The sequence below is a fragment of the Eurosta solidaginis genome, chromosome 4, assembly GCF_040869045.1.
Source record: "Eurosta solidaginis isolate ZX-2024a chromosome 4, ASM4086904v1, whole genome shotgun sequence".
NCBI lineage: Eukaryota > Metazoa > Arthropoda > Insecta > Diptera > Tephritidae > Eurosta > Eurosta solidaginis.
In genome coordinates, this window is record NC_090322.1 from 143,920,984 (window position 1) to 143,944,612 (window position 23,629).

The 23,629-nt window shown below is 39.2% G+C and overlaps 1 protein-coding gene across 22 annotated transcripts in view; it reads left to right on the forward strand.

The window, feature by feature from the left end:
- Positions 1–12,263, forward strand: part of LOC137250427 (monocarboxylate transporter 7) — a 142,167-nt gene extending 129,904 nt beyond the window's left edge. For 21 of the 22 annotated variants that reach the window (XM_067783215.1, XM_067783205.1, XM_067783208.1 and 18 more), the window contains 3 exons: positions 5,290–6,643; positions 11,689–11,880; positions 11,959–12,263. In XM_067783215.1, coding sequence (XP_067639316.1) covers positions 5,290–6,643; positions 11,689–11,880; positions 11,959–12,131 — 1,719 coding nt within the window. In that variant the 3' untranslated portion in view covers positions 12,132–12,263. The remainder of the gene's footprint in view (positions 1–5,289; positions 6,644–11,688; positions 11,881–11,958) is intronic. The other variant, XM_067783225.1, reaches the window with a different exon arrangement.
- The last annotated feature ends 11,366 nt before the right edge of the window (positions 12,264–23,629 follow it).

Below are 23,629 nucleotides of genomic sequence, written 5' to 3' on the forward strand. Positions count from 1 at the left end.
ATATTGTCGGCAGAAAGCGCTCGCGCATTTTTCCGCATCCGACAGCACCTTATCGCCAAATGTGATGGAAACTTTGTCTTTGTGCTTAGTCGGATTCGATAGGGACTTTACGGTGGACCAAAGTTTACCTACACCGGTAGAGAGGTTACAACCTCTTAGGTGCTCTTCCCATTTCGCCCGCTTGTGTTCGTCCACAAGCAATCTGATGCGTTGGTTTATATCCCTTATTTGGGGGTCGCCTGGATTAAGCTGTCTTATAAGGTCGCGTTCCCTCGCTAAGCTCGCGGCCTCCGCCGGGAAGTGGGGCCGGATTTCGGGAATTCTCCCGGCGGGAATGAAATGTGCCGAGGCGGATTCAATGACCTTACGGAAGGCACGCTCCCCTCGGCGGGCATCAGTCGGGATAGGGAGGGCAGCAAAGCTGCTGTCTGTTGCAGATTTATATTCTTCCCACTTTCCTTTTTTGAAGTTTATGAAAGTGCGTTTTTCGGTGACGATGAAGTCGGCGGTACGCTCGAACGAAATAAGTATGGGCAGGTGGTCGGATGCCAATGTTACCATCGGCTGCCAGTTGACGCAGTTTACGAGTTCTGCGCTCACGATTGAGATATCTGGCGAGCTATGACAGCTTCCTACCATACGTGTGGGGGCGTCTCCGTTTATTGTGCAGAACGTCGTTTCTTCTATTTGATCCGCCAACATCTCACCCCTACTGTCCGCCCGCAAGTTTGAATGCCATAGGTCGTGATGGGCATTGAAATCGCCTAAGATAATGCGATTGTTGCCAGTGAGTAAGGCCTCGATTTTAGGGCGGTATCCACTGGGGAAGCAGGTGACAGGAGGGATGTAGATGTTGATGATTTCTAGATTTGCATCGCCTGACCGGACAGATAGGCCTTGACGTTCTAAGACATTGTCCCTGCGGTCGATGCCAGGATCAAATATATGATATTGCACAGAGTGGTGTATAATAAACGCGAGGCCGCCTCCATTTCCGCTCTCGCGGTCCTTCCTGTGGACATTATACCCAGAGCAGGTCTGCAATGCAGATCTTGCTGTGAGTTTAGTCTCTTGAATCGCAGCAATGCGGATGTTGTGCCGCTTCATGAAATCGACTATCTCCGTAATCTTCCCAGTTAGTCCATTACAGTTTAACTGCAGAATTCTGAAGTGCATGAGGGGTGACGCCGCCACTCTAGGGGTAAGTTACGGGTGACTACGCCTAGGTTGTGGAAGGCCAGGACGCAATTGCTGTTGTGGCCTTGGGACTGGGCGCCCCTGGGCAAGCATTGGAGGAGCGCTTAGGCGTAGACTACGGGACGCCCTTGGGCGTGAGCAGCAAGGAGCCACAAAAGATTTATAAAAGTTACGTGGACGTCGGGTTTTGGGATCAAGCCCAGAACAACCTGTCCGATGCAACCATCCCTTGCGCGAGACACACTGAACAGAGTATGACCGTCCTAAAAAGATTCTTTTCTGGCAAATGCAGCAAAACCATTTCTCAGGACCGGGGTCAGGAGACGGACCCGGATTGGGTTCGATACCTTCCCGGAGTAAGAGGATATGTTGCAGTCCTGCTGCAAGGAGCTGTTGGGAGGATGACAATTTGTGGGAGGGACGAAACAAATTGAATGGGGTCACACTGAAATGACAGTCCTTGGTCGGGAAAAATCCCGAGTCGCTCCGGTACATAGAATCGACTGCCTTGGGAAGCGCAAATGAATGGAAATGAATGGTGTTAATGAGTATTTTAAAAAAGAGTGGGCCTTAGTTCTATAGGTGGACACCTTTTCCAGAGATCGCCATAAGGGTGGACCAGGGGACTCTAGACTGTGTTTGTACGATAAGGGTATCAAATTAAAGGTATTAATGAGGGTTTTAAAAGAGAGTGAACCTTAGTTGTATATGTGAAGGCGTTTTCGAGATATCGGACCAGGGAGACAGAACATCATCTGTCGGGTACCGCTAATTTATTTATATTTGGTATAGAATTATGGCATTTTTTCCATTTTTTGAAATTTTCGATATCGAAAAAGTGGGCGTGGTCACAGTCGTCGCCCATTTTTATACCAAGATAAAGTGAGTTCAGATAAGTATGTGACCTAAGTTTAGTAAAGATATATCGATTTTTGTCAAATTATCGTGTTAACGGTCGAGCGGAAGGACAGACGGTCGACTGTGTATAAAATCCGGGCGTGGCTTCAACCGATTTCGCCCATTTTCACAGAAAACAGTTATCGTCATAGAAGTTATGCCCTTACCAAATTTCACAAGGATTGGTAAATTTTTGTTCGGCTTATGGCATTAAAAGTATTCTAGACAAATTAAATTAAAAAGGGCGGAGCCACGCCCATTTTGAAATTTTCTTTTATTTTTGTATTTTGTTGCACCAAATCATTACTGGAGTTGAATGTTGACATAATTGACTTATATACTGTAAAGATATTCTTAATTTAAAAATTTACTTAAACATTTTTTTTTTCAAAAGTGGGCGTGTTCGTCATACGATTTTGCTAATTTTTATCTAGCACACATGTAGTAATAGGAATAACGTTCCTGCAATTACCTTCTTTTAAAAGTGGGCGGTGCCACGCCCCTTGTCCAAAATTTTACTAATTTTCTATTCTGTGTCATAAGGTCAACCCACCTACCAGGTTGCATCGCTTTATCCGTCTTTGGTAATGAATTATCGCACTTTTTCGGTTTTTCGAAATTTTCGATATTGAAAAAGTAGGCGGTTTCGTTCATTTTAAATAGCGATCTGAGATGAGTGCCCAGGGACCTCATGCCAAATTTCATCAAGATACCTCAAAATTTACTCAAGTTATCGTGTCAACGGACAGACGGACGGACGGACGGACATGGTTCAATCAAATTTTTTTTCGGTTCTGATGATTTTGATATATGGAAATCTATATCTATCTCGATTCCTTTATACCTGTACAACCAACCGTCCAATCAAAGTTATAATACCCTGCGTACAAGTACAGCTGGGTATAAAAACTAAAAAACACGCTTTTAAATATTTAGTTTTAGTATCTACAATCCACTTAGGTATTTGATGTTGATAGCACCGTAGCACAGAGGTTCGTGTCTCCGCTATTAAGCACAACTCGTTCTGTAGCGAGTTATTTAACCACTGCCGCTAATTGCCGCTAGATGCGTATAAATCTTCTTTGCGCGCCTAGCCTATAGAGTTTACTATTATTAGGCCTGGAAGCACTGCGATACATACGATAGCATACATACAAGTAAAGCCAATATAAGCGTATTAAGAACAATTAAGTATGAAATGAGTTTTTCAGTAGTTCCGTGGAAGTTTGGTTGACGTTCGGGTAGAAATTAAAATTTAGGAACAGTACAGCTCCTAGGAGTTTATGGCCAGGCTACATTATCCTTAAATTTGTGGTAGGCGGGAAAGGGGCACAAGAATTGCTTGCTATAAAAAACTGCTTTTGAGCAGAGCTTTATTTTAGTAAGGTCCTGACGGACCGGCCAGGTCAACCTAACTTATCATACCCGATTAACGAATCAATGAAAGTCTAATACTGAGTTGTCAAAGAACTCACTTCTTCGATGAAGGCAGAGCTTATGGCTTCACCGTGGTCACAAGGTGGCGGTTTTTAAAGGTCTCAAAATATAATCCTCCCAAAGACAAACCAGACACACAGAAAATATTCAGCCGTCTTTTTACTTTTTAAGTAAATATGGCCAACGTTGGGTTATCATCATACCACATCCCTTCATCTCACAAGTTGTCTGCAATCCCATCAGCTCAATAGGAGCTGGCACCTATCCAGACCTTTCGATTTTGATGAAATAATGAGTTTTACCCAGGAACAGCTGAATAGTCTCAACTTAACGAAATGTTCAAGTTTTTTCCAACTCCACAAGTGATCAGCCTGAGGAGCCCCCATGTGGTCCGGCACTAATAGCACATTAAGGCCGCCAAGTTTGGGAACATTTTTAAAGAGAAGGTACAGCGACGACGAACTATTGAGGTAGATAGTGAGCTGGCCAGGTCCTTTAGTGAAGCTTCGCTCTCGGTGCAGAAGCACCCACTTCAAATATTATCCACAAAAATAGTCCATAGTCTTGAAACTTTCAAAAACCTTAGCTTTACGCATACATATGTTGGTTGTTGGCCGTTTTCAAGATCTCCAGTTAAGTTATATTTTACCTGAAGTATAGCAATCAATCAGATAGGTTCATTAGTTTCATTTCACATTTTCGTTTTCACCAATAAAGGGTGACCAACCCCTGTTTTGTAGAACAAACAACAGCTGACTTTTGTTTACACGTTTTCTGTTGACTTACTGTGACCCGAAGCTTCAGTTAGCATGAAAAAAATAAATAAATAAATGTAAGGCGCGATAATCTCCGAAGAGATTTAAGGCCGAGCTTCTCTACCAATTTATGTCGTGTTCCTTTTTTAATTTATCCTACAAATTAGCGGGACGAGCCTACTTCTTTTTTTATGCCGACTCCGAACGGCATCTGGAAGGCTGACGAGTTTTCACTGAGAGCTTTTCATGGCAGAAATACACTCGGAGTGCTAGCCAAACACTGCCGAGGGGCGACACCGCATAGAAAAATTTTCTTCTAATTGAAAAAACTTGTTTCTAAAATTTTGATGTTACTTTGCCCGGGACGTGAACCCAGGATCTTCGGTGTGCATGGCATGCTACCATCACACCACGGTGGCCGCCTAGCATGAAGAAAACGAAAATTTCGATAACTTGTAGATAAGAGACTAACTGAAGATGGTGAAAACGGCCTAAGTCAATTTTGAAGTCGTTAATAGAGATTTTGGAATTGATCCCGGACCGATACAGTGGGCCGATATGAGATAATCTCTTGAATAAAGGCAATCGTGGTGTGTCATGGTATAGCATTGAAAGAACACGGTTATCTCTGCCGCAGTTTTAGAACATACTACAAGTGGCTTTAATGGCCTCCTGAGGTATCAAGACCCTCAGTATAATACTACGGGTGTTATCAATGTTTTATTCCATACAGAGCGTCACCAGGCGGTTTAGAGAAAGATCTCATTGCTGATTTCCCATGAAAATAAGTCTGATCATGGAAGTGCAGGCCCATATCATCTCTCACTTTCAGTTTGATCAACACAACAAAGTTTGTGAGCCTTTTTGAAATTTTGTTGTTTTGTTAATCTGTCTAATGTATGCTTCCCAAATAGTTTCACCAATGTGTAATAACTAATTAAAAAAATAAAGTAAAAAAAATAATATCTAATTATCTTCTCATATTTTCATTGTTTCTTTGCAGTTGGCCACCCGTTCGATCGAACCTTCATTCGGCTTACTTTTCGGCGATTTACTGCGCGATCTCGATGTCGGCACCACGGGGGCCGCAGTTATTATGAGTACACTCGATGTGTGTATGAATTTCTCAGGTCTCTTCGTCGGTCCATTACTTAAAGAGTTCTCGTACCGTAAAGTAGCCATTGCTGGCTCATTACTCTGTGGCATCGGTTTAGCGGCTACATCACCCGCTTCCAGTATGGCACACATAATAAGTACGTATAGTGTGATTAATGGGATTGGTGTCGGTCTATCAACATCTGCCGCTTTTGTTGCGCTCAATCATTATTTCAAAAATAAACGCGGTCAAGCTGTGGGCTTATCTATGGCCGGCACAGCATTAGGTATGCTAATCATGCCTCAATTAGTACGTGTTCTGCTCGAAGTATTCGGCTTTCGTGGTGCTGTATTGATGTTGGCGGGAGTAGCACTAAATTCCACAGTTGGTGCTATACTCCTACAACCTGCCAAATGGCATATGAAAGAGGAAATTATTGATGAGGAAATGATGGCAGTGCCGCATTCACCGCCCACACCCGAAATAAAAGAGATACGCGAGGATGGTACCGAAGAAGATGCCCTGCCTGAGTTGAATACTTTACTATTTCCAAATAAACAATATATGCGAAAAAATTATTCAGAACTTGCAATGAATACAATGAATGGTAATCGCTTGGGTATTCCCAAGAGACCCACATTTCCACGTATCATGTCATTGGCTGGCGTTCAGTCGGCTGTGGATAATAGCCAAATTAGTACAGATGTCAACACAACGCTGCGCAATCGCAAACATTCCGTAACATCGAATTTATCTTATATGGATTTTACCGGTTCCATTCTGCAGGTTCACATGAATGTAGGTGATGAAGAGTTTGAACGCAATGATCGTGAGCTAAAGCGCATAGGCACAGCGACAAGTGGTATGGCGAATGTTCATCGCGACTCATTTATAAGAATGCATTCAACAGAAGTGGAAAAACATGAAGAATCACCGGAAAAGGAAGCCGAAAAGAAGCCCGGATTTTGGCAACGTTTTGCTGATCTCATGGATGTTGATTTACTGCGTGATAAAAAGTTTCTCAATATATTATTTGGTTTGTCGATATTTTATGTTGGCGAGATGAATTTCAAAATGGTGACGCCGTTCTTCTTCGCCAATTTAGGCTACAATAAGACTGATGTAGCTTACTGCCTTTCTGTAACAGCAATTACAGATATTTTGGCGCGTATTGTATTTCCGCCGTTATTTGATCGGACGTCTATTAGGAAGCGTACTGTGTTCCTAGTTTCCATTGTTTTTGTAGGCATCACGCGGTCAAGTAAGTATTATTAGTGAATAAATAAGAAAAACCGGCTCGGTGTGATGGTAGCGTGCTCCGCCGAAGATCTTGGGTTCACGCCCAGGGAAAAACAACATCAAACATTTTTTCAATTAGAAGAAAGTTTTTCTAAGCGGAGTCGCCCCTCGGCAGTGATTTAGCAAGCACTCCGAGTGTTTTTCTGATATGAAAGCTTCTCAATAAACTTGTAATGGCGTCGTGGCGTAATTGGCAAATACAGATACGTTGCTAACAATCGGCGCGATCTCTTATAAATACTTTTGCGTGCGAAAAATGGCTTACGAGAGGAGTGATCCAACCGTTTTGACACAAGACATACACAACTCATTTGTGTGCTAGACAAAGTTTAGGTGCATTCTTCCCACACCCAATATTTTTTATAACCTTCTAGATCCTGTCGCCACAATCATTTTAAAGTTACTCTAATGAATTTTGTTCCCTCGTCCCTCTGTAATTTAAATCAAGTGCAGTATTCTGTTGGTAACTAGTTTTCTTAATTTGACCCATTGAAGAAGACAGACGAGTATTCCCATTCATATTTAATTACGTTGGGTCGTATTCCTGCAGGAAGTAGTGTGAGACAATAAGAAGAAAATAATCGGAGCCAGTTTTCAATGTCTTAAATAAGTACGTGATAGACTAAGACGCTAGCGGAGTGGATCCACCAAAAAAAAGTACAGTAGTTTTCATGGAACGCAGCGGCATGATTTAGGTGCTAGTTCGACTGTCGTACGAATGATTTGATCTAACCATCTCGAGCCAGGATATACATTTTGGCAAGAATGCATCCGCAATTGCACCCAAAATCCATAGCCGTAATAAAATCCTGAAATCTTTGGCCTGCATCACTTGGGATAAAGATAAAGATACGCCCATTACCACGTTCAAAGCAATTAGCCGGACGCTTGCAAGCTACGCATCTCGGATATGGTCACCGAGCATAAAAGTTACTCATTGGAAGAGACTACAAACCTGTCAAAACAACGCTCTCATATCGGCTACGGGTTGTCTGCTTTTGTCCCCAGAACATCATTTACACAGTGAGGCGAGAGTACTCCCCATAAGGCAGAAAAATTAAATGCTGCACAAATAATACAGAAACCTCGGCATACCAACATATTTAAGAGGCCCTGCCTGTCAGAGACTTAAGAAATCATCTCCGCAAGCATTAAGGTCAAATACATTAAACTCGCAGTAGAGGAAAGCAACCTTCCCAGGGAGACGCGCATCTCTTTAGCTCAACTTCGATCTGGATACTATAACAGAGTCAACCCCGAAATACATGTTTAAAGAATTCTGGGGATTTCCGATATTTATGCACCTTCTGCTAACGTTCGGATCGCTAAACTGTTGAATAAATCACTCCAATATTCAGTATTGCAAACTGGTCTTTATTTAGATTACTTTGGGAGTAATAGTTCACAATTATACTTCAGAACCCATAGCGTGTTTAAATTAAAACTGATTAGATATTACTCAGCTTGCGCTGCTTTTATACGCTCGGTTTCCTCGTTCACCCATTTCTCCTAAGGTCTAGTAATATCGCGAATAGCTGTACCTCATGCTTGGTTGCCAGCTGTATACATGTATGTTTGTAGTTTATAGCCATATGCGTGTGTATGTGTGAGTAACTACTTCGGCTAATGACTACATGTGTGTGTGAGATATCTCTTCGGCGCCTTCTATGTATGTGTATAAATGATGATTGATGTGTTCATATACACAAGTGTAGCTTGCTTTAATGTTTTTGTTGTTGTGCCTTTATTTACTAACAGCTTAGTGATTATAAAATTCGCCACAATATTGTATGTCCTGCTTGTAACGGGTCCCCACATAACACCAACCATCTTTTCAATTGCAATGTGGAACCAACGCCTCTAACAGCCTTTTCTCTCTGGTCCACCCCTGTTAAAACTGCAACTCCTTGGACTCCTGTTAGGCGATATTGATAACAGTTTGGGAGTGGTCGCATCTATTGTGAAGCACTGCTATAACAACAACCACTTCGAAGCTTACAGGATATCTCACTAGCGAAGTGCATCGAATGTCATACGAACGATTTGATCTGACTACCTTGAGCATTTAAGGACGTCTACCTCTATCGTGGGAAAATGAAAAATATTATGTAGATAATAAGAGGGGAAAAGCGTCCGAATTGCATCAGCGTGGTAGCAACAAAATTTGGAGTGGTACTGAAATAGAAAGTTGTCTCTTGGATATTAATCTGTTATGGTCGGGTACTCGCCCGACTGTTACCGGAACAATTTTATATGATCAAACCGAAATTACTAGAGTAGCTCTTGCTTTCTTCCGTAGGAAGCTTATGGTATCTGGGATTCTTGTGGATCCATTTCAAATCCGTATGTTTAATCTGATTTTCTTGACTGACGCAATTAATGAGCGAGTACATCGATTTCAAACTCTTGGATCAACCCCATTGGTTAATACTTGCTCTGGAAAACTTTGCCATCTTTAATTTTTTAAATGCGTATTTACTTATAAAAATAACAATAGTCTGATGAGACTCTAATTGTGAGACTTTGCCTCGTTTATCTTTTCTTCCTATAAATCGGCCGGACCTACTCGGCGGGTATGCCGCACTGCGACCGCGCTATGAAAAAATTGGCGTCATATCCGTAGATCTTGGATCTGTAGAGTGGAGCCACGAGTTGCGTAGAACTTTCGTTTGCCAAAAATTCTATCAACATACATCTGATCGAAGAGACCCAGGAACTTAAGGAGTTATCTCAGTAATGTGAATAAATCCCGCACAAAAGTTTTCAAATTACCATGCCAACAAATGGCCGATGAACCCCAGTGTTGAAGGCAAATACCCTATAGAGAGCCCAGCATCACCCTCGCTTAGTTTCGATCTGAATACTGTTAGAATCAACACCGACGTACCCAACATATGTCCCGCTGGTAACGTGTCCCCAACGAGCCAGCTTTCAATTGCAGTGTGAAACCAACGCCTCTAATACTCATATCCTTTTGGTGCAACTGCAAGTTTCATCGGACTAACGTTGGAGGATATTGATGAAAATTTGTGAGCGATCGCAACTATTGGATGGCGAGAAGCGCTGCTATAACAACAACAACAAAGGTTTTCAAAAACCTATTCTGTGTGATTATGCAATGGACCAGTTGATTTCATATAGACCCCTGTGCCTTCTAGCTTCAGTTTACAGACTAACTGATATTTTGAGGTTATTTAGGGAATACTTGGATACGAGCTAAAAAGACCAACTGATAATAATATTAATCTTCGCCGTTTTACCTATAATAGAGAAAATTAAGGCTGCCTTTTCCTTCAATTTGTAGCGTTCTACTCATAAAAATTTCCCACAAATTGGCAGGACCTATAGTTTTTTCCGGCTTGCTATATTTTTCATGGCAGAAATACCCTCGGAGGATTTGCCAACAACTGCAAACATTACCGTGATTTTCAATCACAGTCGAGGGACTAAGGCTTTTTATACTCAGCTGAGCAGAACTCACAAAGTATATTAACTTTGTTCGCATAACGGTAATCTGTAACGGCATAAACTAATCGAGATAGATATAGACTTCTATATATCAAAATGGGCGAAAAAACCAATTTATTTAGACATGTCCGTTCGTCTGTCCGTCCGTCCGTAAGCACGCTAACTTGAGTAAATTTTGAAGTATCTTGAAGAAATTTGGTATGTATGTTCCTGGGCACTCATCTCAGATTGCTATTTAAAATGAACGAAATCGGACTATAACCACGCCCACTTTTTCGATATCGAAAAATGCGATAATTCGTTACCAAACACTTTAAAAAAAGAATTTTTTTGTTAAGTCAAATTATAACAAAAAATTGAATATCTTTACAGTATATAAGTAAATTATGTCAACATTCAACTGCAGTAATGATATGGTGCAGCAAAATACAAAACTAAAAGAAAATTTCAAAATGGGCGTGGCTCCGCCCTTTTTCATTTAATTTGTCTAGAATACTTTAAATGCCATAACTCGAACAAAAATTAACCAATCCTTGTGAAATTTGGTAGGGGCATAGATTCTATGACGATAACTGTTTTCTGTGAAATCGGTTGAAGCCACGCCCAGTTTTTATACACAGTCGACCGTCTGTCCTTCCGCTCGGCCCTTAACACGATAACTTGAGCAAAAATCGATATATATTTACTAAACTTAGTTCATGTACTTATCTGAACTCACTTTATCTTGGTATAAAAAATGGCTGAAAGCCGACTACGACCACGCCCACTTTTTCGATATCGAAAATTACGAAAAATGAAAAAAAAAATGCCATAATTCTATACCAAATATGAAAAAAGGGATGGAACATTGTAATTGGATTGGTTTATTGACGCAAAATATTACTTTAGAAAAAACTTTGTAAAATGGGTGTGACACCTACCATATTAAGTAGAAGAAAGTTAAAAAGCTCTGCAGGGCGAAATCAAAAGCCCTTGGAATCTTGGCAGGAATACTGTTCGTTGTATTACATATATAAATAAATTAACGGTACCCGACAGATGATGTTCTGGGTCACCCTGGCCCACATTTTGGTCGATATCTCTAAAACGCCTTCACATATACAATTAAGGGCCACTCCCTTTTAAAACCCTCATTAATACCTTTAATTTGATACCCATATCGTACAAACACATTCTAGAGTCACCCCTGGTCCACCTTTATGGCGATATCCCGAAATGGCGTCCACCTATAAAACTATGGCCCACTCCCTTTTAAAATACTCTTTAATACCTTCCCTTGATACCCATGTCATACAAACACATTCCAGGGTTACCCTAGGTTCATTTTCCTACATGGTGATTTTCCCTTATTTTGTCTCAAAAGCTCTCAGCTGAGTATGTAATGTTCGGTTACACCCGAACTTAGCCTTCCTTATTTCTTTTTTTTCATGTTAGTTTAGCATTCCACTCACCATGTCACGGAGGTTGCCAATTAACCAATTAAATAAAAACTTACTTTATAAAATAAATACTCATTTACATCTCAATTTCTATTTGCAGTTATGGCTGAGCAAACCGATTGGACGCAACTCATGATTTGGCTATCGATTTGCGGTTTCTTCCGTGGTTCCGCATTGGCCAATTTTACGTTAACGGTGTCTGAGTATTGTTCTTTGGAAAAATTACCATCAGCCTTCGGTTGGCATTTAATTGGTAAAGCTTTGTTTGTGATCTGCCTGGGACCGTTGATTGGTAAGCAATAACGTTATAATATATTTTAAGATATTCGGTTTATAATTTGTTTTCTTTTTTATTTTTTTTTTTCTACAGGTCTGATACGGGACCTCACTAACAGCTATCCTATCTGCATCCACGCGCAAACGGTTTGTATATTCCTTTGTGTATTCGCCTGGTCGATCGAGTATGCGGTCACATATTTACAAGAGAGGAAAGCTAAAGGTATTAATGCCACAATTGGACCCGAAACTACCATCAAACACTAACAAATACTTAAATTGAATGAAGAATATTTTTATAAGAATTTATTTACTGAAACTTACACTACTATTAGATTTAGATCATACAAGGATAAACTTAATGACTTGAAATATATATGCATGTGCATATGTACAATAGGACGCATCAACTTGTAAGGAGCACCACGAAGCCGACACCGAAACTTCACTTACCAGCTTGTAAAACACATGTTTTAATGCTTATTTTCCCTGTTCTGTCCATCGCTTCTTTTGGATGGCGATTATATCAGCTTTTGCCTTTGAGGTACTAGACATTGCAGAAGCATGCAGTCAAAACGTAGGTCTTTAAAGGTTTACATCAAATATTCAAACAACGGTAAGGCTTTTTCAACTGAGCACCGTTTTCACCAAAGTCAATATTTTGCGATGATATTTGGTCAGCGCCGATTCTTGTGGTTGAGAAGAACACCGTATGAATTTTGTTGCAAAATTCTGCATGTTTTTTTTTAATTGGCATTTAAATATTTTTGGATTGTTTTGGGAAATTAATTGTTTATCCGAAAGTAAGCGTCCAAATGGGACAATTTTTAGGAATAGATTCAAAAGACATTCAAGTACAGGGCAAAATTATTTTTTTTGCAAAAATTATTTTTGTTGTTGGTTTGCAATAAATTTTCTATAAACAATTGAATATTTAAACAATTTCTCCGCCTTGCAGAAGGAAATTTTAAAGAATGGATCTCCAAACCATCGAGAGCAGATCCAGAAAAAAGTACCAAGTACATTAAGAATACTGCCATCAGTAGTCCGGCTTATTTTTCAGATTGTTTTCACTGTTGCCCATAGGATTTACTACAATATTTTGCGAACCGTCTTCAACAGTGGAATTTATTTACGAGACATAAAAAATAATTATAACCTTTTCACAGGGTATAACCAGTATTTCCATTAGCAGACGAATGTAATTTTCCGTTGTATATATATTTTCTACAAGTTCGACCCACGTATTGTCCGGCTAGTTCGCTAAATTTAACATTTTCATCACTTATTCGCACTAAATTTGTGCACACTGTATTATGGTTATTTTTTTGAAAAGGGTTCACCATTGATTTGGATTCGGCATTGTGTTCACCAATATGCTCGTATTTAATATCAATTCAAACAAAATATTAATAACTCTATTTTTATTTTTTTCCTTATTGAAAACAAAATTTTTAGTACTAAAGGTTTCGTAAAACAAAGCAACGTTTTCAAACTATGTCAGATCTCAAGCATTTTTTTTTTTTTACATAAACTGTTCTTTAAAACTTCCGTCTGAAAGGCGGAGAAATTTTTTAAATATTCAATTGTTTATAGAAAATTTATTGCAAACCAACAACAAAAACAATTTTTGTAAAAAAATAATTTTGCCCTGTACTTGAATGTCTTTTGAATCTATTTCTAAAAAATTGTCCCATTTGGACGCTTATTTTCGGATAAACAATTAATTTCCCAAAACAGTCCAAAAAAATTTTTTGCCAATTTAAAAAAAACCTTGCAGAAATTTGCAACAAAATTCACACAGTGTTCTTCTCGACCACAAGACTCGGCGCTGACCAAATATCATCGCAAAATATTGACTTTGGTGAAAACGGTGCTCATTTGAAAAAGCCTTACCCACAAATTAAATAATAAAGGTGTTCAAGAAGTATTAGAAGTAAGCATGGAGTCGCTTTGTCATGTAAAGCTATTGCTAAAACATTTTTGAAATGAATTCGAAATGATACCAAGATGATCCCGAAAGTAGTGGAGAATGCCCCCGCGGTAGCTACTAAGATACATTCTGAAACCGAAACAAAACCGCGGTTATAGTCCTTAGCAAATTCCGTAGTCCCGGAATAAATAAAAATTGGAGGTATTGTTCTCTAAATAGCCCTACAAAGCTTCCACTTCCTACATCAATCCCACAACCTAGCCTAACTGCTGTAATCGAGTGTGTGTAGATTACACAGTTAAATATTTGAGCCTACTGTTTAAACTTGCCCAAATTATTAAAAAAGAAATTAAATTAAAAAATTGCTTCAAATAAATGTGTTCATACATTTAAAAGCAATTGAGGCAATTCCCGCTTATCATACAAAAAGACATTTTTATAATAATTGTTTTTGTTAAACTGTTTATATTTGTATATGTTACCTATGATATTTTAACCAAAGTTCAAAGTTACTGGATGATCCTGAAAATTCCGGGATACCGGGAATCGCACTGTATCCCGAAATCCCGGGATTGAAAATATCTTGTAAGGCATTTCGGGTAGCATGGCGCGCGACCAACAACCGACATATGGTATTCTCCTACATGGGGTCAGCGAGACATAAAAATTATTTCAAATTGTATTGGAATTCCCTAAACTGTTTTAAGGTTGATCATTAGTGTACTTTTTCTTTAGAATTTTACCTAGAATCCGAGTGTGGATGTTTCCGTGAAACTGCCAACCCAGGGCAAAAAAAAAGTTCTGCCTAGAATAATTTTATATCCTAAGCTGCATACTTCGTCCTTCAAAAGTCCGAATAATGGCTCCTGATATAGAAGATATTAACGATTAATCAAATATACATAACTAGTTTAAAAAAATAGTTCGGCTAAGCGGCAACATATCGCCCTTAATATTGCAATATAGTCATAACACAAGTAAAATTATCGATATGTATTGTAACGAATTTTGGGAAATTCCTTACAATTATACACCTTCTGCTAACGTTCGAATCGCTGAACTGTCGACTAAATAACTCCAATATTCAGTAATGCAAAATCGTCTTTATTTAGACTACTTTGGGTGTTGTATAATTATACTTCACTTCACAACTAATAGCGCGTTTAAATCAAACTGATTAGTTATTCCTCAGATTGCGCTGCTTTTATACTCTATGTTCCCTCGTTCGCATATTTCTCCTAAGGTCTAGGCTTTTCACGAACATGGAGCAGTTGTATCGCATACTTTGTTATTAATCTATATGCGTGTGTATGTGTGAGTAACAACTTCTGCTCTTAGCTGATGATTACATATATGTATGTGAGATATTCTTCGTCGCCTTCTATGTACGTATGCAAATAGATTACTTTGATGTGTTCATGTACACAAGTGTGGCTGCCTGCTTTATTCTTTTTATTTTTTATTGTTGTTGTACATTTATGTGCAGCATAGTGGTTCTAACATTCGACACAGTATGTTTGGCAAACATATGTGCTATCAAACTGATTAATAAAAACGCTTAACAATTGACGGGTTGACGGCTGGCTGGGCTGTCTTTAAATATCGTGATTTTTCACAAGCGTTCAGACGCAAAATATATTTCAAGTTTAAAAAAATATTTCTTAGAAGTTGTTTTACGTATCCAAATTTTTAACCTAAAGGGCATCTTAGGGTATCTTCATGTCCCATTATTTGTTTTTCGAAAAGCATTAGCAGTCAAGATTGTAACGAAATCAAAAGTTGAAACGTTCGAACACTTCTTGATAAATTGCCGCTTATCTCTTCATAAATTTATTTGAAACAGAATTTCTTATATCTGAGTGGAGAAGTTGAAAAATTTATCTGGCAAGATTAAGTGCACAACTTTGGGCATTTACAACAAAATAAAAGGTGCCATTTGTAATTTGCATGAAAAGTTCAGTGTTTACTACAAAACAATATAAATACAGTTTAAAAAAAATAAAAAAAACACAAAAAAAGATTGTGCCGTTTTAGTATCTACAATCCAATTATATATTTGATGTTTAATGCACCGTAGCACAGAGGTTCGTGTATCCGCTATTAAGCACAACTCGTTTTGTAGCGAGTTATTCGGCCACTGCCGCGAGTCTTCAATAATTGCCGCTACATGGGTCTAGCCTAGAGAGTTACAAAGAAGCATAAATACAAGTGAAGCTAATATAAGCAAACAACATCGCTGCTGAGATAAAAGTAATGCAGTTACAATCCTTATATATTCCTTTATTTACCATTCCCACAACATTTTTATGCAGTAAAAATCGTTTCGCAAACTTCTAACAAAATATTATGTCACCTCAAATATGAGGTACGGTTTCGGAACGTCCGAACAGTAACTTTAAATTGCAATAAAGAAGCTTCGTATCGCTTTTGGAAAATATTTGTAATTAGATTGGGTAGAGGTCCGGTAATATCGTTTATAAAAAAATAAAATTGTTTGATCCAATGTCTACTTCAGTTTTTTATATACAAAAAAGTGTGCCAGCATGGAACGTCCGTAACGTTGGGAACACCCATATGCTAGAAACTATGTCGAAAAAAACTCATTGCGACCTAATGTATATAAGTACATGTGAATTAGAATTAATTTAGATGAACAAATAATGAATTGATTACTTAATTATGAAGTATACACGTACTAAGTATGTTTGTATGTGAGTACATATGTGTTATGTGCGATTTTCAATGTGATAATTCAATACTTATAGATAGTAAGACTAGACATATATGTAAACAAAAAATATGTTTGTTGATGAAATACTTATGTATGCAGTAAAGTTTTTTTACAAAGCATATTCAATAAAAAAATTTAACTAGATGAATCCAAAAAAAATGCCAGATAATTTCAAGGCAAAAGCGGAAGTATTAATTATGTGAAACCTAAATGCCTGTGTAATAAAGAAACAAATTCATTAAACTTAATTAATGTAGGTTAGAATGAAACATTTCAATGTAACGTCATTAGAGACTTGCGATATACTTAAATATCTAAATATGACTGTTCATTGACTGTTTTATATAGAGCTTACGATTTCTTCTGGAGCACAAGCGAAAATTTGCACAAAACCATAATTAAAAAACACCGAAATGTATAGAATACTGCCAATGCAGCGTATGAATTGAAAGTCGAGAAGCTCGCGAGTATTACGAGTATTTCGAGATTCGAGAATCTCGCGAGAAGCCGTGTTCTCGATGTCTCGTAAAAAAATAAAATATTGTGAACAAAATTATATGTATAATAAATATGTTTTGAGCTAAATGTTATTGAAAAGCATTATAGGAAAAAAAAAAAAAAATACACAAGTAAAAACACCAAGTGTACAAATACTGTCCATACAGCAATTAAGTTTATGTCGAGAACCTCGCGAGATTTACGAGTACTTCGAGACACGAGAATCTCGCGAGAAGTCGAGTTCTCGATTTCTCGGGTCTCGAAAATCTCGTTTGTGTTCGAGAAGAAATCGTAAGCTCTAATACATATTCTTTTGTAACGGTACTTAAAAGAAGTTGATTTTGACAAAAAAAAAAATTTGAAAAAAAAACACTTGTCTACAAAGTTTGCAAAAAGAAAAGCTTTTCAAAAATATCGTACAGAACAGACTTTATAAAAATGTAATTTTATATTGACTTACTTAGGTTTACTTAATATACTGTATAGATAGATTCTATACATACATACATATATTTGCCAGTACGTAGAATATCAAAAAAAATAAGAATATATGTAAGTTTTCATTGAAAAAATTTCGGTTAACACATATTTTTATAAACGTATGTATGTATGTGTGTATTAAAAGTACATATGCACTTAAATACAGTGAACTAAATATAAAGTTTATATATTTGTTGATTAGGTTTTAAGCATATTGGTTTTTATTACGATCTAGGCTGAATCTCGAATACAAAGTGGGTATGAACAAGCTAGGGTGGGCTGTCTTCATGAATGTAGCTGCCAATTCGTAATATCCAAATAATCGACTGTATAAGATATGAAATATCTAAGCGATTTTTAAGATAAATATAAAATAGGTAGGTAGTTTGTGTGAGGATGCAAAGTTTCAGGTTTTTGTGGTCTGCATGAAATAGCTATGACAGTGAATCACTTATCTCAACAATATATAACGTATTTTATGAAATTTGAAGTGGCTAGAAGCTTAAAAGGGGGAAAAATGACAGTTTATATAGGGTATATAATATATATAGGTACCACCGATCTCTATGATTTTTTCAGACAACAATATATTGCACCTATTACCGTTTACAACTCAACTCTGGTTGGGTTGAAATTTCGCAATTTGGTATGACAGATTACAACTCAACCTGTCAAAAAAATGTCAGTTGAGTTGTCTAGTCTTTTTTTTTTTTTGGATTATTAGTTTAATGGTTAAAGCTTAAGCTTAATAAAACACCAGGTTATCCCTCCATTGGTGTTAATCCATAACACCAGGTTATATATTCAGAAGTTTGCTGTCTTTAAATTGCTGTACAGTTGCTCCACCAACACACAGGTAATACACTAAGGCCAGAACCATGTGCGTGGGTTTCTGCGTAATTGAGGTTATTATATTGTCACGAATTTACTGCAATTCCCTTTATTTGCAATCTTCTGCTAACGTTCGTATCGCTAAACTGTTGAATAAATAACTCCAATATTGAATAATGGAAAAATGGCCTTTATTAAAGTACTTCACAATAACACTTATACTCTGCAACTAGCTTGCTTAATAACCAAACTGACTGATAGCTTAAATGAAAGTGATCCTCGCCTCTACTGTTGTCGCCTTTTTATACTGTCTGATTTCCTCGTTGCATATTTCTAGGCTTTTCTAATTCCAGAACTTACTAGTTAGTTATACATTTCTCAGCTACAACTACAGATGTATAATTTTTATAGTTTCTCTCATACCCCATGCGCTTGTATGTGTGAGCGACCCTTCCACAATCACAATTGCATACCTTTAGAAGCATTTCAGATAAGATATATGCATGTGCTTGTGCGTTGCTTCACCGCCGCGTGCACGCGTATGTGTAGACATAATGATTGAATTATTGATATTAATTCACATCACTGCTTAGCATCGGCCTAGAGATGGCAGTACCCCTTAGTGTTGCTAACATTCGTAACACTGCCCTCCACCTAAGTCTGATCGACCGGATCAGACAAATCTCTCGATCTAAACGTTGCCAGCCTTTCCAAAATGGACCACTTTCATTTTGGTTCGTGGTTTACCGATGGTTTGTATGCGGTACACTACATCGTTGATCCGTTTTACAACTTTGTATGGGCCTTCACAATTACACTGCAATTTCGGGGACAAACCTTTTTTACGTTGTGGGTTGTATAACAGCACCAAATCTCCTTCCTGAAAACCTTCTGAATTAATTGCTTTATCGTATCTGGCTTTCATCTTGTCACTCATAATCTTTGTTCGTTGCCTTATCAGATCATGTATTTCTCTTTGCTCTTCTTCCAAATCACCAGTGGTGTTTTTGACATTTCTCTCCGCATTGGCATCTATCCCAAACTTCAAATCTGCTGGCAGTCTAAGGTCATGGCCAAAAATTACTTTTGCGGGGGTTTGGCCCGTTGTCTCATGCACTTCTGATCGGGAAGTCATCAAGAATAATGGTATGCGGGTATCCCTCTCTTTATGGTACTTGTCTACTACTTTCCTTAAGTGTTCCTCCAATGTTCTATTGAATCGTTCTACTATACCATCGGGTTGAGGATGCAATGCAGTTGTCCGTGTTTTTCGAATGCCCAATGATTTACACATTTCCTGGAACACAGCTGATTCGAAATTCCTGCCTTGGTACACCATACCTTGCAACCCAATTGTTTATAAACACTTCTGCTACTGTTTCCGCTTCTTGATTTGGGATTGGGTATACCTCTGGCCATTTGCTGAAATAATCCATAACTACCAGCACATATTTGTTTCCGCCGTTGCTAGTAGGAAATGGACCTGTAACATCCATGGCGATCCTTTCAAATGGCGCACCTGAGTTATATTGCTTCATCTGGCCATGACTTCGGGTTTTGGGCCCTTTCGCTCTGCTGCAAACTAAGTGACCGACTGACGGCAACCAACCCAATAGAATCTCTGCTTAATCTTCTCGAGCGTCTTCGTGATTCCAAGATGACCTCCTCTTGGACCATTATGCAGCTCGCTGAGCACGTCAGGAATCCTCTATCAGTTTCTTTTTTCTTTGACCATCCTCACTCTCCCATACTCGATGCAAGCAACCGGATATCAACTCTAAACTGTTCCACTGCGCCCAATATGACTTCGCAATGGGACTCTCTGCTGACATCTCCTCTCTGCTTGGCCTTTCGTTTCGTTCGAGCCCTTGCATAACATGTGACAGATCTGTATCTTCTAGCTGACACTTTCTTAGTTGTTCCTTGTCCCATTCATACATACACGTTATAGTCATTAGCCGGACATCTATAATGTCTTCTTTAGCCTCGGCCTTTGAACAGTGTTTGCATTCCAAACTACACGGTCTTCGTGATATTGCATCGGCATTTCCACGGGTACTACCTTTTCGATGCTCAATGGAAAAGTCATAGCTTTCTAGTCGCTCGATCCACCGAGCCAATTGTCCTTCCGGATTACGGAACTGCAGAAGCCATTTTAACGCTGCGTGATCTGTCCTGACACGGAATCGCTGGCCGTAGAGGTATTTGTGAAAATGTTTAATGCACTCTACCAATGCCAACAGCTCTCTCCGCGTAACGCAGTAGTTCCTCTCTGGTTTTCCAATCGAACGGCTGTAATATGCAACTACCTTCTCCTGTCCCTCGACCAGTTGTGATAAAACGCCTCCTATAGCATATCCACTCGCATCTGTGTCTAAAATAAATGTTGCTCCTGGAATCGGATATGCTAGCATTGGGGCAGTGCACAACCGCTCCTTCAATGTTTGGAAAGCCACTTCTTGCTCCTTCTTCCATCCAAAAGCTTTATTTTTTCTTGTAAGCTCATGGAGGCTATGGGCTACGCTGGAAAAATTTGTTACAAATCGGCGGTAATATGTGCACAGCCCAAGGAAACTTCTCAATTCATGTAGGTTCTGTGGTCTTGGCCAATTACAACCTCTATATTTTTGTTTGCAGTTCAGATGCCCTCTGTCGTTATCTTGTGACCCAAATAATTTACTTCCCTTTTAAACAGCGCACACTTTTTTGGGACTTAACTTCAGATCAGCGCCAGCTATTCTCTGGAAAACTTCCTCCAAGTTCTTAAGATGTTCATCAAAGTTCTTGCCCAATACGATGATGTCGTCCAGGTACACCAAGCATGTTTTCCAATGTAGACATTTCAGTACCTGGTCCATGAGTCTCTCAAAAGTAGCTGGTGCATTACAAAGTCCAAAAGGCATCACTGTAAATTGCCAAAGACCATCACCGCCACTGAAGGCTGTTTTCTCTTTATCCTCCTCCTTCACCTCTACTTGCCAGTAGCCGCTTTTCAAGTCCAGTGTGGAAAACTATTTCGTACCAGATAGCGAGTCCAGAGTGTCGTCAATTCTTGGCAATGGGTAGCTATCCTTTTTCGTAACGTCATTCAACTTCCGGTAGTCCACGCAAAACCTCATTTTTACATCCTTCTTCTTTACAAGTACTACCGGTGAGCTCCATGGACTAGCTGATGGTTCGATGACGCCGCTGTCGCTCATTTCTTGTACGATTTGACTCACAACTTCCCGTTTCACCAGTGGAACACTACGAGGAGCTTGACGTATCGGCCTCGCGTCTCCAGTGTCAATTTGATGTTTCACTGCATTGGTGCGGCCTGGTTTGGAACCATCCTGGTCAAATATGTTCGCGTTCTTTAGGAGCAGTTGTTTTGCCTTACTCTGATAATCTTCCTCTTGCCCCTCCGTCCATGCCGTGATGTCATTTGATAGATCAGTATTACTAGATGAAACGTGTTCCTGGAGCTGTTCCATGTTAATAACTACTTCAGCCTCTTGGCATCTTCCCAAAATAGCTCCTTTGGTCAAATTGAATGGTGACTTGAACTCATTGAGTACTCTTACCGGAATACGTTAAGTGGCACATCCATGTTCTTATATCGCATCGTCTTGGTTGATTAAGAAGTCCACTCCAATTATGATTTCATCAACAATATCTGCCACTATAAAATTGTGTAGTACCGTGACGTTCCCAATTGCTACTTCACATTCTACTTCTCCAATTATCTGGGTGTCCTCTCCCGTGGCTGTACGTAATCTTGCTCCAAGCAATGGCTCTACCTTTTTGTTGACTAAATCCGCTCGAATGATGGAATGAGATACACCCGTATCCACAGTCAGTAAACGTTCCTTTCCATCCACATGTCCTCCAACAATAAGATTGCTCGATCTTCTTCCAATCTGCGAGATAGAGATTATGGGGCATTCAATTGCGGGAGCCAGCTGTCGCCCCTTGCGGCTGACTCGATTTAGTTTAACGATTGAGTGGTTTTGGAGATTTGCTCATCTCCTTCTGCTCTGAGTTTACGACCACCCACATTGTTGGAACTGTTAGGGTTGGTGTTGCAATAACGCGCAATATTCCCTGGCTTTCCACACTTAAAGCATTTGACTGCATCATTATTCTTCTGTTGCGTGCCCTTCAATGCTTCCAAAATTGCGTCTACCCAGTCTGGCTTTTCCACTTCCACGCGATGAGCTTTGTACGCTGGCTTTCTCAAAAGTGAGGCTATTTCCTGAGTCAGTGCATGCGATACCGTTTCAGCAAATGTTAGTTTTGGATTCGCATATGTAGCCCGCTTCGTTTCCACATCTCGTATGCCATTTATGAAGCTCTGGATTTTTACCCTTTCAGTGTATTCTACGGGAGCGTCCGCATTTGCAAGATGAGCCAATCTTTCAATATCTGAAGCAAACTCCTGCAATGTCTCATTTGCTTTTTGGTAGCGGTTTTGCAACTCAATTTGGAATATCTGTTTTCTATGCTCGCTTCCATAACGTCGTTCTACAGCAGCCCTCAATGCTTCATAACTGTTCCGTTCGTACTCTGGAATCGTCTGTAAGATTTCGGCAGCTGGTCCTTTCAATGTTACGAAGAGTGCAGCAACTTTATCTTCAGCATTCCAGTTGTTCACTGCTGCGGTCTTCTCAAACTGTAGCTTAAAGACCTGGAAAGGAACAGAGCCGTCAAAGGATGGTGTTTTTACCTTTGGATTACTCGCTGAAACAGCTGGGCGGTTTAGTTGTAACTGCTCCATACGACCTTTTAACGCTTCTATCTCGGCATCAATTTTGTCCTCGAGTTGTAAAATTTTTGCATCCTGCTCTTCCAGTTTCACAAAGAGCTGCGATAATACCTGTTCCGAAATTTGTTCCGACATTTCAGATATACGTGCCTCTTGCGCTTCCAGTTGAAAGGCCAAATATGTCTTCTGTTCTTCCAATTGTGATGTTATACGGGTTTCCTGCGATTCCAATTGGGATACCATATACGTCTTCTGTTCTTCCAGTTGTGATGAAATTTGTGTTTCCTGTGCTTCAATCTTCGCTGTTATTTCTGACGACATTTCTGACATTTGCAACGACATTGATGTTACTGTCGATGTTTGTGCAGATATTGCAGCCAAAATCATGTTCAAGTCTGTGATCGTAACTGTCTGCGTAACTGTCTCTTCCATTTTTGTTGTTTCCTCGCCATCAAGATGAAAGACATACTCTTCCACGTCAATTCCTTCTAATTCCATTGCCTGTCGTAGTCGTTCCTGAAGTTCTAGTTTAATGCCGGTTGTATTCA